This window comes from Sinocyclocheilus grahami, unplaced genomic scaffold (genome assembly GCF_001515645.1).
Source record: "Sinocyclocheilus grahami isolate Dianchi unplaced genomic scaffold, SAMN03320097.WGS_v1.1 scaffold39.1, whole genome shotgun sequence".
NCBI classification, from domain to species: Eukaryota; Metazoa; Chordata; class Actinopteri; order Cypriniformes; family Cyprinidae; genus Sinocyclocheilus; species Sinocyclocheilus grahami.
This window is the reverse complement of record NW_015505218.1, coordinates 2,552,350-2,570,284: the sequence shown is the minus strand read 5'-3', so window position 1 is coordinate 2,570,284 and position 17,935 is coordinate 2,552,350. Positions and strand designations below refer to the sequence as shown.

At 38.0% G+C, this 17,935-nt stretch overlaps 2 protein-coding genes across 2 annotated transcripts in view; both read right to left on the bottom strand.

Moving 5' to 3' along the window:
* Nucleotides 1-150: 150 nt before the first annotated feature.
* Nucleotides 151-14,203, bottom strand: mtmr1b (myotubularin related protein 1b). Its single transcript, XM_016267683.1, has 15 exons — nt 13,891-14,203; nt 12,138-12,243; nt 11,648-11,713; nt 9,799-9,874; nt 9,489-9,583; nt 6,479-6,586; nt 6,253-6,354; nt 6,081-6,164; nt 5,823-5,972; nt 4,361-4,549; nt 3,249-3,434; nt 813-1,019; nt 623-715; nt 431-544; nt 151-351 (listed from the first exon to the last, which is right to left on the bottom strand). Exons 1-15 carry the CDS (start codon nt 13,938-13,940, stop codon nt 151-153), a joined length of 1,827 nt encoding a protein of 608 aa, XP_016123169.1. The 5' UTR covers nt 13,941-14,203.
* Nucleotides 14,204-16,059: 1,856 nt separating this feature from the next.
* Nucleotides 16,060-17,935, bottom strand: part of LOC107581918 (protein CXorf40A) — a 5,933-nt gene continuing 4,057 nt past the window's right edge. Inside the window, exons 2-3 of the mRNA XM_016267607.1 lie at nt 16,995-17,236; nt 16,060-16,502 (exon numbers count right to left, since the gene is read on the bottom strand). Of these exons, the coding sequence (XP_016123093.1) occupies nt 16,276-16,502; nt 16,995-17,236 (469 nt within the window). The 3' untranslated portion in view covers nt 16,060-16,275. The remainder of the gene's footprint in view (nt 16,503-16,994; nt 17,237-17,935) is intronic.

The window sequence follows — 17,935 nt, the reverse complement described above, 5'->3', positions numbered from 1 at the left end:
AGGCAATCCTAAGATTTTATATAATGCAACTTAAAATACAAATCAACTCAGAATCTTAATTGTTTTACACTGTTATCAGTGTAACTCCACAACACACATTTTTCCACCTACAACCACTGAAGCAAATGTGGAATAAGTAGCCATCAACTATCATCCTCTGCATCCCCTGCTCACCTGTGGCCTCATGCGAGGGTTCCAGCGCACATAATAACTGACCCAAAGCTCTAGGTGTCTCAAACTGGCTACTGGATATAAAACATGGTGCTCGTAGTTCACATACAGCGGGTTGGTAAACTCCTCAAGCTGGCTGTTCACATATGACCACAGAGATACGGTCTTGCTGTACACCTCCTGCAAAAAAAATCAGAACTGAATGACATTAGAGTGACTAAATCATGACAGAATGACAGTTGCATGCATCTGTTCTTGCCTTCGAGACCCGTTCTTGCTCGCTGTTGTAAAGAAACGTCCCAAACAGGCAGCTGTACAGGTGATCAAGCACCGTGATGAGAAACAGCTCATTGAATTCAAATGCAGAGGGAAACTATGAAGAGAGAAAAAAATTAAATAATAATATATTTGGTCATATAATAAACGTCACATCATCTCCACTGTTCCTCACCTGCCGGGCCATTTGCCAGACACAGTCGATGAACTGCACAAAGAGAGGGGAGCGCTCAGAGTTTGCATGATTCCCATCTCCATGTCCCACTCGCTGACAGACAGAAGGCCAGAGAAGGAAGCCGTAAGATGCTAGTAAACATTCAGTGCACAATGTTTTTCTCCATTCATATACACAGGATGTTACTGACCGAGGCAAAGCGGTGTCCGAAGCTCAGCCATTCCTTCTCCAGAAGCACCTGGAAGCCCCTGAGCGAGCGGTAGTGTGCGTCCAGCATGAGCATGGCCAGAGAGGTGAGCTGAGCCGTGCGGTCCCAGCCATCGCTGCAGTGCACCACCACTGACGTCTTTCCCGACTCGATTCGGTCTGCGATGCGCACCGCACCTGCTAGCAAGAGCTACAGAGAAAACAGATGGTCATTTTGGTGGGTGCTGTACCTTTAAGACATGCTTTTTATTATATTATTTTTATTTATATTATTCTACGTGTTTTAAATGATTAAGTCAATTAAATGATTACATTTTATTACATACAACTATTTTAAAAACCCGTTCATTTCTGCACTTTGTTAAATGTATAACATTAAATAATACAACTAATACATTCATCATTTTTAGAGCTTCAATTTAAAATTGCATTTCTGTATTATCTTTATTCAATTCAAATTTAGCTTAGCTGAGCAACCAAGTTCATTAGTTGCTACCAAATGTGAAGTATACAATGGCATTTAAATCCAACCCAGTGTAAGCTTTTTTTGACTGCACTGACAAACGTGTTCAAAAAACACTCACTCACTCACTCACTCACTCACTCACACACACTGCAACTTGAATCCAACCAATCCAACCGACCAATACTGTTTTAAATGCAAGCAAATTTAGTTTTATTTTACCAAATAAACTTTTTCTTTTTTCTTTCTTTGAATTTACATTTCTATTGAAAAACGGTCTAAAGATGTGATTTTTAAAACATCCTAAAAACCTCTTTTAACTTGTGCTTTGAGTTTTTAGAATGTCTTGTGTGCGAGACACGGCAAACGACACTAGACATGCAAAGGTCAAACCACATGTCCATCTAGCGCATGTTTACATAGAAAACAATGGAAAATTCTTCTTAACTGTTTTTCTTCTTATTTTCTAAACTAAGAAAAAAATGTACGAATAATTTGATAATAATAAAACAAGTATGTAGTACAGATATGCTATATACATAAATTATGCAAGGGAATGTGAACAGGATGTGAATATAACACTTTAGCAATGGATTTAAAGGAGACATATTATGCCCCCTTTTACAAGATGTAATATAAGTCTCTGGGGTCCCCAGAATGTGTCTGTGAATTTTCGGCTCAAAATACTCCACAGATCATTTATTATATCATTTTGAAAAAGCCTATTTTGAGTGGAAGCAGAAACACGCCGTTTTTCGGGCCTGTCTCTTTAAATGCAAATGAGCTGCTGCTCCCCGCCCCCTTTTCCAGAATAGAGCTGCAACATTACAGCTCGGACCTGCTAAAAACATCTGTTTTGGTTCTGATTATCATGTTTATCGTGCTGAAATCATATGAGTATAAACTTCAGATATACGGATTTCTGAGAGCACACATCCGAAGCACACGGACAGAAAGCGGCTGTCACAGCATGAGAGTACTAAACTAAGTTCTCATTCACACACAAGTTTACGTTAAAAACACACACTAGTTACAAAAAACTGTGGGTTATGTCTGTGAAGGTAAACAGCTGGGAAATAAATCGCACGTTTATTTTAGATCTGTGTTGCAGCAGCAATATACAGTAAATAAATCAATACATCCATTGCTCTGTTGTCTCCTCTGAGGCTGGGACTCTAAATAGTGTTCTGTGCTCGTCTGTGCAGCCAAAGACAGAACCGTTAGCATGTTTTGCTCAAACTTTCGCCATGGCATTAGAACTAGTACACTGTTGTCGCTTGCGAAAAAACACAATGACGGCGCCGTGGGTGTAAACTTACAGATTAAGGGGCGGTAATATTATAATGAGATCCCTTTGCCACGTCACTAAGGGAGCGAAATCAGACGCACTCGTTTTCTCAGAAAGTTACTGGGTTAATCTTTTTCACGTTTCCTTGGTTGGTAGATGCACCGGGGACCTCATTATAGCACTTAAAATCTGGAAAATTCAGATTTTCATGATATGTCACCTTTAAGTTAAAAACGACATAATATTAGATTTTTTTTTATTGCAAACATGCAGCTTTTCACTTCTCAAGACATTAATTGATGCACTGGAGTGGTGTGGATTATTGTAATGTTTTTATAAGCTGTTTGGGCTCTCATTCTGATGGCACCCATTCACTGCTGAGCAAGTGATGTAGTGCTAAATTACAAATCTGTTCAGGTCAAGACTTCTTACTCTTAAAATGTCTTATTTCTTAACTTCTTTCTATAAGAAGATTTTCCATTTGACAGTGCAACAGATTCAGCCATCGGATTGTTTACTTGTAAGTGTTATGCAAAATAAATATTTGAAAACAGAGCAGACAGAACAGAAACATCAGTGAAACTTCATGAGTATAAATGTCAGGATATAATGACCATCTGAAGGAGTGCAGCATGGTGCAGTGCAGTGATATAGTCACATATTCTCACCCTGATGTACTCCAGCCAGTGTGTAGAATCCACAGATGAGAACCAGCGCTGTTGGTCGATGGCAGGATACACCACCTCCTTGAGTTTCCTCAGGGATTCTCTCATCACGTGCATGTTGGGGATCTCCAGAAAGTTCAGCTCCACATTGATATAGAAACTTTCATTCTCATATCCTCCATCTTTGGCCTACAGAAGAGAAGCCACATATCAGCTATTCCAGAAAATCTGGTACAACAGCTAGTTTGTTGCTGGCTCAAGATGTGCTACCAGTGCTGACCAACTAATGACCAGCCAGAAACCAACAGCAACCAGCTTAAAGGCTGGAATGCATGATGTATGATGCCTAGTGTGATGTAAGAGCCGTGTCACATGATGCTAAAGGGAACATGTTTTGGCATGTTAAGCCCACAGCATTACTGGATTATCTATAAGATTGATCATTTCTTTCATGAAAATACTGAACTGAACTTCTAAGAAATGCCTCAAGCCTTGTCTTGTCCTCATCTGGACTAATCCCAATAACAGGTAATATTAATGTAAAATGGATGAGATTCCAACATTAAGGACATGAATCCACATGGAGACCCCATATCTCTGAGATTGAATCATATAGGGCCTTGAAAATGATGATTAGATATTATAGAAATATAACTATATAGATCAGTGGGTATACACTAAAATAAATGTTAATGAAAAAAGTAATATTGTGAAATATTATTGCAGGATTTTCTATCTGAATATATTTAAAAAATGTAATTCATTCCTATGATGCAAAGCTGTATTTTCAGCATCATTACTCCAGTCTTCAGTGTCACATGATCTTTCAGAAATAATTCTAATATGCTGTTTTGCTGCTCAAGAAACATTTCTTATCATTATCAATATTAATAACAGTTGAGCTGCTTAATATTGTTGTGGAAACCATAATAACGTTTTTTTCAGGATTCTTTGATGAATGGAACGTTCAAAAGAACAGCATTTATTTAAAACAGAAAACATTACAAATGTCTTTATTGTCACTCTTTCTCAATTTAATTAATCCAAAAACTCTTACTGACCTCAAACCTTTGAACGGTAGTGCAGTATTCATTTGTTAAAACAGAGTTGCTTACTTTGTTAGTGTCAGCCACAGTGCTTTGGCGAGCATCAAAGATGCAGAGTTTGTGAGACTGTGCGTTGGCGTCGAGAATGGTCTGCAGGTACCGCTCATCCTCCCTGCAGCGGCGGTCTGATGGACCCACCTGCGGCTGACCGCAGCGCACTATAGCGGCCTGACTCTCAGGGTGAATCCAGGACAGCACCTGATGGAAGGGGATAATGTTATTTTCTATTTTCATTTAAATTTTAGTGAAAGTTCTAGTATTTTTTCATGTGTTTTTGTCAGTTTTATTACGGTCTATTAAAAAAAAGTGTTTATACAGTTTTGATAAATATTCATTTCAATTTTAGTTTTAGTTAATTGAGTACATCAAGTTAAATGAAATGAAAATGAAAAATGTTGCCTTGGCAACTATCTGAAATGAAATTTATGTTTTTATATTTTATTTTATTTCAGTTAATGTTTTTTTATTTTAAGTAACAAATATGTTTTTTATGGTTTTAGTTTTTGTTAGGGGTCATCGGATGCCCATTTTCCACAAGTTGATATGATTCTTTAGGGTCTTAATGAAAAGTCTGTAACATAGTTTGGTTAAAATTTCTCAATGGTAGTGTAAAAAACACCTTTTTTACCCTGTCAAAAACAGCTCTTTTCAGATCAAGCCGTTTTGTAGCATTTTCCTTTAAATGCAAATGAGCTCTGCTGACCCCGCCCCTCTCTTCCGAGCCACTCTCTGAGAGACTGTTTACTTTAGACGCATTCATCGTGAAACTTGCTAATTAGCACATTATTAGGAAAGGCGATTTGCAAAGATTCATTAAAAAACCTTATATTCACTTCTTCTGTTGGTGAAGTTGGATCACGAATGATTCGCGTGAACATAGATGCATTTATGTAGATCGGGGGCGCATTCCCTTCAAAAACAAACGTAATTCACTGCGTCTTCAGCGGCTCAGATGTCAGGAGTAAATGACGACTGCTGTGTTCATTATTACATCCAACAACAGAACACCTCAATCGCTTGCTAGGAGTCATTCTTGTCTACATCTGCTCCGGCGGTGAAACAATGGGGGACTGATGACAGCTCACTCAGGGCGGAGCTAAGGTAAGACACCAGTCCAGTCTGTGCTGAAACACTACTGTCAATCAAACTATCGTGGGAGGGGCCTGTTTTTGTGATGTCACACAGACAGGCATCTGAGATCGGCTCGATTTGAGAAAGGGGAAATTATTTAACGAAATTTAAAAAAAAACACACACTGGGTGGATTTTTATCATTATAGGGTGGTTGTGTACACACACTGCCAACACACATTTCAGTTCAAACAACTTGGAAAAGTGCATGTAGCATCCGATGACCCCTTTAACTATAATAACCCTGATGACAATACAGGTGCTGTTAGAAGATATTTCAATTTATCCAAAAAAATTAAACAAAATTCTCCTTTTCAATTTAAAATAATTAGTTATCTTACTGGGAAACGGCGTTTGGCCCTAAAGGCCGCCACTCTCTTCAGTTCGTCCTCTGTGACGTTTGAAGGCAGGACCAGCAGAGTGGGATACGTCTCGCACAGCTCATAACTGCTGTTGACTTTACTGATGATCCAGCTCTCGTTCGGAAGACCCTGTTACCGTCCACAACATTGACACAGGTACATCAGAACATAATACCAAAATAATGACCTGTAATAACACATACTTTACATATGGTGAGTGATGAGGACAGTTCTTACCTGCCTCTTATACTCAGCGACTGGGTCGTAGATCTTCCAGCCATCTTCTGGAAACGTCTCCTGGTACTTAAAGGCAAAGAGAGGCTGAGGGAAGAGAGGGAACTTGTATCATGAAACATACTGAAACACCTTCAGCTAGTTCACACATCTGGGTGTTTTCATAAAGTCATACCAGGTTGTGGGAGAGAGGGAATGCGTACTTTGACAGTGTTTCAAACACCTCCAAATTGCTCTGTCCCTCCTTCTTGTACGCAAACCGGGGGTTTCTCAAGTCCTGTGGAAAAACAAAACAGGAATTAATATTTAAAGGTGTGAGCAAGAGAATAAATAGAAGCAAAGACAGGAAAAGGAAGAGACAGAGCCAGTGAAGAGTGAAAAAAGAAGGATGTGCCCTTTGCCTTGCAAACTATCTCAAGTCCTTGAGTGTTGTCTCCGTGACTCTGAACGGCGATAGACTCCAGTCTGCTAATGGCTCCAAGATTCACATCCAGCACAAACGGAGGATCCTTTGCCAAACACAAAAACAACACTATCAACCAACCAAAACATTTGTGCTTGCTGAGATCTGAGAAGACACTTTGGAATTCATTTAGAGCTTTATATCAATCTACTGAGCCAGGAACTATTTTATAGAGATCATGGTTGTGTCCTAATTTGCATAATTTTAGTGTGTAGTAGATTTATGCACTTTGCAGGTCATAGGAAAGTCTACACTTTTGAGTATGTAGAAAAAGCATATGCCAGTATTAGGGCAAAAGCTAGAGCATACTTTGGTTTTTAATGTTGGGAGTCTTGTGACACACCAAACCAACTAGAACTACTGGCGATGAAAGCTGCCTCGCATTACCTGGGTCTGAACTAAAAAGTTGTGCTTGAACACACTGCAAAAACTACAGCAAACAGCCAACTAGCACAAAATATCTGCCGCTGCCTGAGAGGAAATAACTCTCCATAACAGCAGGTGGCAGTAGTCTGTATTCATTATTAAAAAAAAAAAATGAATAAATAAAAACCGGAACTAGGACTGGATATACAAACTCTAAACAAAGCAGCGCTTGCTTTATAGGGGTGTGCAATATTTATCATCTGCAATAATAGCGTAATTGTTGTTATCATAATTGTTTACTGATATGTGAGCTGACATTATCAAGTATGTCACTCACTTTGCAAAAAACAAATAAAAACACATCTTGAGAGTCCGATCGCATTTGCTGCATGCTGAAGCCTTAATAATGTCCCTATAATTCTAGTTATGAAAGCTAAAAATATCCCTACATAGGCTTTTGTTTTTTTTATAATTTTAAGATATGATATAGTTAAGTAAAGGGGTCATATGATGCGATTTCAATTTTTCCTTTCTCTTGGGAGTATTACAAGCTCTTGGTGCATAAAGAAGATCTGTAAAGTTGCAAAGACTAAAGTCTCAAATCCAAAGAGAGATTCTTTATAAAAATTAAGAGTCAGCCACACCTACCTAAAACATATCTACATCACTATGTGGGAAGATTTGCATAACGCCGCCCAAATGTTCACACAAAGAAAGAAGGCATAACTTTTAGTCTCGCTGTAGTATTGTTGTTGCCGCCGCCGCCATGTCGTGAAGGCGCTGTGTGTTTCGTAGTGAAAGCGAAACTACTTTGTTTGGTCTTCCAAAAGAGGACGATATCTGCTTCGTCATGCCTGGAGCTGATCTGTGCTGGTCGCTGAGGGAATACATCAACTTTGCGCTGTGGATCGCCGGATCGGCTTTCACCGTGGACGAAGCGGAGTCCAGCCCGGAGTCGTCACATGTCCTTCCGGACGCTCCTTCGTCGAAATCGCCGGCCGCGCCGTTCTCAAGCCCACCCGCCTCTGCTCACTCTAGGCCGCCGCTGCTCACTCAAGCCCGCCGTGTGTGGTTGTGAAAGTGAAACTACTTTGTTTGGTCTTCCAAAAATGGACACGACTAGAAATCAGTGGTTAAGTTGTATTTACAACACTGTTCCAGAACACTTCCACATGTTCACAGACTGTAAGTAAGTTTTTTATATTTAAAGAGTTTCTATATTTTATATATTTAAAGCGAGTTTTTTGGGCAGTGTAGAGTAGGGCTTGTTGTTTGTCATTTCTCTGATCACAAATGCAGACATGGTTTTATGTTTACGCGGCGCGATGCAACGCAACACATAAAAAGACAGTATAAGTCATTATAATTCATAATTATGTCCCCACTGGATGCAACGAATGCCTCGTTTATAATGGGTTTTCATCTTTTTGAATCATCGCTCCAGCCGGACAGGGCATCATCACAGTATGGTAAGGGGCATAACATTTCCGTTACACGCTTAAGGTATTTGGCCAATCACAACGCACTGGATAGCTGGCCAATCACAGCACACCTCGCTTTTTTAGAACGATGATCTTTGTAAAAATCTACACGTTTCAGAAAGGCGGGGCATAGAGGAGTAACAATAATGTACAGTATGTGGAAAATAATGTGTTTTTTGAACTTTAAACTGCATAAACATTTCATTACACCAAATAATGTTCTTTTTAGCAACATCATTTGACCCCTTTAAGTAATATCATAAAAGCAAAACTGCCTTTTTCCTGAATATTAGTGTTTGAGCGTAATTGCAAATGTGATGTTCATTTTATACAAGTTAAAAAAACAGCTAATATTAAACGAGTTGTCTGCTTTTTCTGTTTCGCCAATGAAAATAGTTCAGAATAAAATTGGAAGCGGTGTTTCGTTCCTAAGTGAATGTGTTTTTGAACAAATAATTTGAGTCAATGATTCAAAGATCCTTTCATAAAGACAGTCACTTGCTTCATTTTTAAATGAATTAGCCGTGTTTTTCATTCAAATGAATCACTCATTAACACAGGGACTTGCTGCCACCTACTGGTGGTTTTAGTGTCATATTTATTTTTCCATGGCAAGCCTAAACCAGCCAAGGTATCAGCACAAAAACATACTCAAAATGCGCAAAATTATCATTATCGAAGAAATCCCCCAAAATATTAAGATATAATTTTTTGTCAATACTGCACACCCCTATTTGCTTACCATGTTGATCAGCTGGTCTTTATTCTGTCAAGACAACCATGTCGTTATGAAAATATTTGCACAGCAAAAACTGAGCTGACAAGACACTGAATGACGGCAAGAAAGCGCAGCTAGTATCTGTGTATTGATACTGAGAAAAATGAGTATTAAAACGGTTTCAAATATTTCAGCACTGATAAGTACAGAAAAAGAAATATCTATAGTACAGAAAAATCTCTATATATTTTTGATGTACATTGCTCAGAACTTTAACATGAAGTGACACCACAGTCAGCTTTCAATACAGCTAGTTCAATGATGTCAGTTTGATGTTTCATTGCCTTTAGATGCTGTAAAAAGAAATGGAAAAGTGCGTTTACCCGTGTCAGGCTTTTAAAGAAGAGCTTGTAGTCAGTGATGGTTAGAGTCCCCCTCAAGACCCCAGAGAACGGACAAATATACATGACATCTTTGACTGTAAAAAACATCACAGCATATGATGGTTATCTACCACTGACATGAACAACATGTGTGGAAGACCTGTAAACTATACAGTCTAAAAAGGATGATTTTTTTAGCCTTGTCCACCACATATTAACTTATTTCTTATTATGGTTGGCTTGCAATGCTTCATGATGGTTCTATATTAATACATTACATAAAAACACGCTCAATTATGAAGTTCCTTACCAATAGCTTTAATGGTTTCTCCAGGAACACGTGGAGCCTCTTCCATCTGAGCGTGCTTATTTCCTTCTCTGAGTGCCTGTCACACAGTGAAATAAACACATTTTTATATGATTTTCTTATTAAGGTCTATATTCTAGATACACATTTACATGTTCCTATTGGAATATTCCCGTATCAGCATAATTTAAGCATGGAGTTTTAGATATTCTGCACGGATATTCTGAATAAGGCATTTAAATGATACATAATTCTGATTAATACAGGCATATGCCAGTTGTCTAATTAGGACTTAAAGATCCCAGAATGTTGGCTTTGTTTTTTTTGCAGCTTATCTTCACAAGTGCCACTGACAGTAAATTATTTGAAAACCTCTAACAAAATACACATACCAAAAAAAAAAAAAAAAGCATAAAAATACAACTCAGTGTCAGAGAGATACTCTGTATGTGGTTTCCTTTGCTACCACTCCCAAACTTTAAGTTCTCTCTCCGCCTAAAGCAAACAGTCAGTCCAACGTTTGAGGTTGTAAACACGGAAGGCAGGGCTGTAATTGAGGACACAGAGGGGAAAAAAATCTGACGGTATAATAAGCAAGCTGCTGATGATGCAAATTCAGCAAGAGCGAAATATTTGATATTCATATTTTTGGATTGGCTAGAATATACAGTGAACACCTCAACAACCACAAAGCAACAGTAGCTGCTGTACACCACTCCAGCATCTTGACAATAAATTTAGCACAAGTAACTAGTAAAAATCTCATCTATATGCAGTATGAAAGCAGTATGATTACTCTTTTCAGATCCCATGAGCCACTAGTCAATGTTTGGCCCCAAAAGTTCATTTTCTGTCAGCACACTGTTGACAACGAGTAGGGAGCTCAGCAGGATGAGAAGGGGCTCATGGGTCTGCTCCACCCACAGTGACACAACTGTTTGGCAGCTTCATGGACACAGAGGAATCAGAGAATTCAGTCTTTCTCTTACGGTCCAGCTGCAGGACAACGACGGCACTGTGGAGTTCAACAGGCTTGACCTTCACCAACACAAAAGATCTATGGAGATCTATTCAGCATTATGCTGATAAAGCCCTGAAAAGATGGCACGGGGTGGTGATATTTCATAATGGCTCATGTGAGTCAAAACATCTGTATTTCCTCCCTCACACATTCAGTGATCCACTGCATCAATACTGTAGAACACAATAAGCCTTACTGGAGATTCAAATACAAATCATGCTCTTTCCACAGCATTTGTGGCACAGGAAAAAACTGTGTACAAACATACAAATATATGTCCAAATATTACAATTAGTGCATTTACATGGACATGCTGGTAATTTTCAAAAACAGTTCATTATAATGACCAGACAATACAAGAAATCCACATTTATAGTTTTTCAAATGTTTTTGATACAAAGTTTTGATACAAAACAGACAGACAGACTGGTGTTTTGATAGATAAACAGACAGAAAGATAGACAGATGTTAGTAAGTTAATTATCACGTCAAATAGTTAACAGAGTCAAACACGTCTGGTCAGCTATCCTTGTGGGGACTCTCCATAGGCGTAATGGTTTTTATACTGTACAGACTGCATATTCTATTGCCCTACACCAACCCTACCCCTAAACCTACCCCTCACAGGAGACTTTCTGCATTTTTAGATTTTCAAAAAAATTCATTCTGTATGATTTATGAGCTTTTGTACCCGTGGGGACCACAATTTAGGTCCCCACCGTGACACGAGTCCCCATGAGTCTGTGTGTAGTCAGGTTTAAGTCCCCACCAGGATATATAAACTAGTACACACACACACACACACACACACACACACAGAAAGAGACTTGCCGAAGAGGGGGCAGTCTGCTGAGGGTCACTGTCCAAGAGAAATCCTTTAACCTCCACATCACAGTCCTGCACCAAAAAAACACCACAACACCACAGAAAAACAAAGAGTGGTGAGGGAAGAGAGAGAAGAAAAAGTAGAACATTACAGTGTATGTAATCCCACCAGAAAGATTGTGCAAGTGCAATCATTTCAAGAAACTATAAGAACATCCATGCAGATGTAAAAAGGGTCAAAAGGGGTCATATACATTTGATCACTTTCCCACTTTACCCACTTTCCCAGATCTTAGATGTTAGTCAAGGTTTCTGCATCGAAAACTCTGAACACGACACTGACTCTGTTTTCGAGGAAATCAACATATGCCTGACTATTAACCTGGCAAATAAAATATATTCCAAAAAAAAAAAGGAACTGTTTATTGAAACTTTAGATAAAAAAAAAAAGATAATTTTTTTTAGATCGTATATACACACCAGTACATGCTCATACCTTGTACTCTCTGGAAATCATCTCTGAGCTGATTGGTCCAGAGATCTGACTTGACATTGTGGCTGCAATCAGTTGTTTGCACCATTCAACATGAGCCCCTGTGGGACTGTAATGTAAAAGTGTTAGTGTGTGTAGCCTAGTGAACCAAACTGAGAGGCCATTTTGAAGGCTCAGGAAACCTTTGCAGGTGTTTTGAGTTGATTAGCTGATTGGCATGTCACCATATTCTAATTTGTTGAGATAGTGAATTGGTGGGTTTTTGTTAAATGTGAGCCAAAATCATCACAATTAAAAGAACCAAAGACTTAAACTACTTCAGTCTGTGTGCATTGAATTTATTTAATACACGAGTTTCACAATTTGAGTTGAATTACTGAAATAAATGAACTTTTCCACAACGTTCTAATTTATTGAGATGCACCTGTATATGTCTGAGAGTAAGATATTTAGAAGAGCACGGTTTCTGTTTATGTTCAGCTGGCTCTTATTTATCCCAATAGGACCAGTGCATCAACAACATTCATCATTCTGAACTATGCTGTCAGACAGTTATGTTGCATCTGTAGTTTAGATGGACTATATTTTTATTCTTTATAAAACATCTTGAGCACTGGTTGAAAGTTATCGTAGCCTGTTTCCGTCATTAATCAAAAATTTAAAAACTTTTTTTTGCAGAATTACAAGATAAAAATTGGGAGTTACAAAGTCCTGACTTCTTTTCTCTGAATTTTTTTCGAAATTCTGATTTTTTTTCTTCATACAATTCTGATGTTTATATCTCGCAATTCTGACTTATTTTCTTCTTTTCACAATTGTGAGTTATAAAGTCTAATTTTGAGGGAAAAGACTGACTTTTTTTTAATCTCAGAATTGTGAGTTTATACCTTGCAATTCTGACTTTATAACACTCAACTGCGACTTTGTCCTGCAATTCTGACTTTATAACACTCAACTGCGACTTTGTCCTGCAATTCTGACTTTATAACTCGCAATTGCGAGTTTATATCTTTCAAGTCTGAGAAAAAAATTCAGAATTGTGAATTTATATCATGCAGTTCTGAGAAAAAAAGGTTGAATTCTGATATGTTAACTTGCAATTGCAAGAAGAAAAAACCCCCTCAGAATTACGAAAAAATAAATCGCAATGACCTTTTTTAAAATTTCTTTTTTATTCAGTGGAGGAAACAGCCTTCCATTGCAAGCAGACTTATTTGCAAGATATATATATATATATATATATATATATATATATATATATATACATACACACACACACTTTTTTTATTCGGCCAATTACATGACACGGCTTGGTCATGTGATATCAACAAAGCGGCGCCCATGAGGGGTCGACCCGCTCCACGTATAACAAAATAGACGAATATGTCCGCAGTATACATATCTCTCGTGAGCGTTCATGATTTGTAGTGTTTTCAAAACCGCTGTTTATGTGAGTGCACCCTTAATAAAGAATACTATCCAATAATTTATTATGAAGGTTATAGTCATCAGTAAAGCTCAGGTTGATAAAATGCTTTCTTATCTGCATGTCTGGTTTAATATGACATCAAACAAAGTCAGCCCAAGTGTTTTGTTGGTATCAAGTCACTCAGTAACTAGAAGGCAGTAAAACACACCTTTATGACACTCTAGCTCTACAACGCGACGCGATAAGAACGCGCTCATTATAATCCACTAGCGTCGCGCCACTAGCAGGGGTGTCATAAAGTATCAAATGGGTGTTATTGGCACTGACCTGTCTGGAGTTTCAGCGTTTGACTGTGCTGAGGTCGGTCGCTTATCCATTCTCTACCGTAGGCTTACAGAAGCGCAAAATAACGCTATGTTTCATATCCAACGCTCATCGTGTCTGGGTCTGCAAACGCTTGCCTCTGAAACTTTGACTCGCCGACGCTCGAAATCAGGAATCCTTCTACGTCGAAGGGAATCGCTCATGAATACTAAATAGGTCTGTGCTGCATAACCTACCAATGGTGATGGTTTGCTCCTGAATAATAATTACGCGGCGTCAATAGTTTCCAGTGGCAAAGACTCCGCTCATGAATATTAAAACTGCAGTCTTCAACGCAGTAGGATTCGTAATCTCGCCTCCCGCACCGCCACGCCAGCGCTAATAAATATCTACAAACTACGTTTCCCAAAATGCAACAGCGTGACAATACGAATTAAAATAATATAATAATGATATATATATATATATATATAGATAGAGGAAAAAAGAGAACATGTCTTGTGTGGGGTTTAACGCCCATCTGGCTCTGAACAAATCATTCTTCCTCCAAATCCTGCCTTCTTAGCCATGCCCAGGTAATGAGGAAAACAGAAATAAGATGTCCTTACAACTATGCTTTCTTAATGTTGAATTTATTGTGTTTAAGTGTTGAATCCTCACTTTCCCTGAAATAACTTAGCTACATGTTACAAAAGCCCTGTTACCCCATTATAAATAAACACTATGTATGTGACGGTATCACATTTTCATGCTGCGATCATTGCTGAAGCTTTTATCGCGGTATACGTTATTATCACGATATTGAAATAAGTTGCAAAAAGTGTTGTCATAATACAGTATAACAGGTTTAATAACGTTTTTCTTATAACGAAAAAACTGAGCATTTAAATACAATAAATACACAAAATATATATATAAAGTAAACAAATGCTTCAAACAGATTACAGAAGAAAAGAATTATAAGAAACAATAAGATCTCATTAGTTAACCTTAGTTATTGCACTGACATTAATAATGAGCAATAGCTGCATTTGTTACAGAAGTTATAATTCTTTGTTCAAAAAATGTTCTTTGTTTTTTTTGGTTCACATTAGCGCATGTCCATTAAATAATACTTTGATGCAGCTTACAGCAGCGTTGTGCATTTTAACCAGCTGATGGTAAAAGTTTTCTTAAAATGCATTATTGCAATTTGTAATAAATAATTATTCACAGTATTTTGAAGTGCCCACAATAATATCGTGCATGTTCATTATCATGATATTTTGTATTACCGAATACCGGCACATGTCTAATATATATATATAAAGGTATGTAACAAATGCATTTTTTATATATTTAAAGGTGACAGATCATGAAAATCTGACTTTTCCAGGTTTTAAGTGCTATAATCAGGTCCCCGGTGCATCTACCAACCAAGGAAACGTGAAAAAGATTAACCCAGTAACTTTGCTTTGCTAAGCCTTTTTCTGCAAGCGTCTGAGAAAACCAGCGCGTCTGATTTCGCTCCCTTAGTGACGTGGCAAAGGGATCTCATTATAATATTACCGCCCCTTAATCTGTAAGTTTCCACCCACGGCGCCGTCATTGTGTTTTTTCGCAAGCGACAATAGTGTACTAGTTCTAATGCTAAATTCTAAGTTTGAGCAAAACATGGTAACTGTTCTGTCTTTGGCTGCACAGACGAGCACAGAACACTGTTTAGAGTCCCAGCCTCAGAGGAGACAAGAGAGCAGTGCATTTATTGATTTATCTACTGCCACACAGATCTAAAATAAACATGTGACTTATTTCCCAGCTGTTTACCTTCACAGACATAACCCACTGTTTTTGTAACTTGTGTGTTTTTAATGTAAACTTGTGTGTGAATGAGAACTTAGTTTAGTACTCACATGCTGTGACAGCCGCTTTCTGTCCGTGTGCTTCAGATGTGTGCTCTCAGAAAACTGTATATCAGAAGTTTAAATTCATATGGTTTAAAACACATGATTTCAGCGTGATAAACATGATAATCAGAAGCAAAGCAGATGTTTTTAGCAGGTCAGAGCTGTAATGGCACAGCTCTAGTCTGGAAAAGGGGGCGGGGAGCAGCAGCTCATTTGCATTTAAAGAGACAGGCCAGAAAAACAGCGTGTTTCTGCTTCCACTCAAAATAGGCATTTTCAAAATGATATAATAAATGATCTGTGGAGTATTTTGAGCTGAAACTTCACAGACACATTCTGGGGACCCCAGAGACTTAGATTACATATTGTAAATAGGGGCATAATATGTCTCCTTTAATGTTGAAAAAAACAACCTGCACACATTAGATACATTGCAAATCTCCAGCAAGGCACATCTCAGTGTCTCAGACACAAATACACTACTGAATACTTTGTTTCACGGTTACGGATGAGAAGGAGCAGAGGGCAAAAGATGAACTGGGATGTGTACCATCCACACATCTTTATGGCCCCTGGAATATATTGGTTCATTGAACCAGCGGGGGTTTGAGAGTCTTGTAAGGTATTTCATTTTGAGCGCCGTCAAGCAAGCTGCTTTTTCCAGCTCTCTCATCTCTTCACAGGGAATATCCTCAGGACAACACCACGTCTCCCCAACATCCACAAGACCTGCACGTATACAGTGGAACATAAACAAACACATAAAAACATACACAAATAATAACATCAGAAAACGGAGGATAAGCTTGATGAGGAACTAAACAGAGCCATAAATTGATTATGCTTTTTTTGATAACATAATTTCAATACCTGAACATAATGTTGCAGAATCTATCTATCTATCATTTGCAATTTATTGATATTTATAAGTATAAAAAAATCTAACTTTGATGTTGGCTTGAGAAAGTACATACGTACTTGATGTTTCAGCGCTACCTTTAATAATGATGAACTTATATTAAGTTTACTATTTATTTATGTCTGTCTACCTATGTGTGTGTGTGTATATATATATATATATATATACGACCTGAATATATCTGAATAATATCTTCACCTTAGTTGAATTTATTTATTAATTTACATAAATTGATTATGCACATAATACATCCTTATATTATACAAACATTACAATTATTAACAAACCAGTGTATATTTCACCTGCTATAACACCACGCCTGAACCTTTCTCCAGACTCCAGCAGTTCCTCGGTTTGCACGGCAGTCATTCCCAGTCGTTCTGTGAGGATGAGTCTCCAGTCCTCTCCTTCCCAGCTCTTCTGAGCGATGTGAACTGGTAGCGTGCAGTTCCGCATCTCTGGCAGCAGGGGCCGCCAGCGGCTCTCTAGCGCTTTCACACCATTCAACACAAGAGTAGTGTACGGCTGGCGAAATGACAAGCAAGTAGGGATGGGCGATACCACTTATTTTGTTTTCGATACGATACCGATATTTTTCAAGGCAGTATCGTCGATATCGATACCGATTTGATACTTCTGAACTAAACTTTTATATTATGAAATGTATTAAATTACTAAGAGTAAAATGGGTAATGATAAGCACTTAACTTTGTTTAAAATGCATTTTAACATTCAATACGCCTTAATTGTAACTTATTAGGTTATATTTTTGTTGTTCAAATATGTTTTTTGTTTACACATGATTCAAATCTATAAATACTACAGTTGAACTATGGTCACTTTAGTAAAACCATGGTTCATTTTCATAAGAGACTGCCAGTGACCAGCTGTTGCATGCTTAAAATGCAACCTTTTTATTCTGACAGTGTATGATTTCTATTAACATTACAGAATAGAACATAATCAATATTATCTTTCAACATTCAATTTTAATAACTGTAATTGCACAAACTATGCAGGCTACAATTTCAGTTTGTTTATTGTGAAATAACTGTTCTTCTGTCCTCTGATAAGCATTGTTCAGGGCTGCCGTTCCCAAAAGCTTTAATGCTTTCTTATGATACTTTTGGGAAACGCAGCCCTGTTTGAATGCGCTGTCAGAAGTGAGTGAACGCTCTCTGTGATTGATTAGTTCTGTCTTGGAACATTTGCGTGTCCAGATGAGCAGGAAAATAGTTCTATC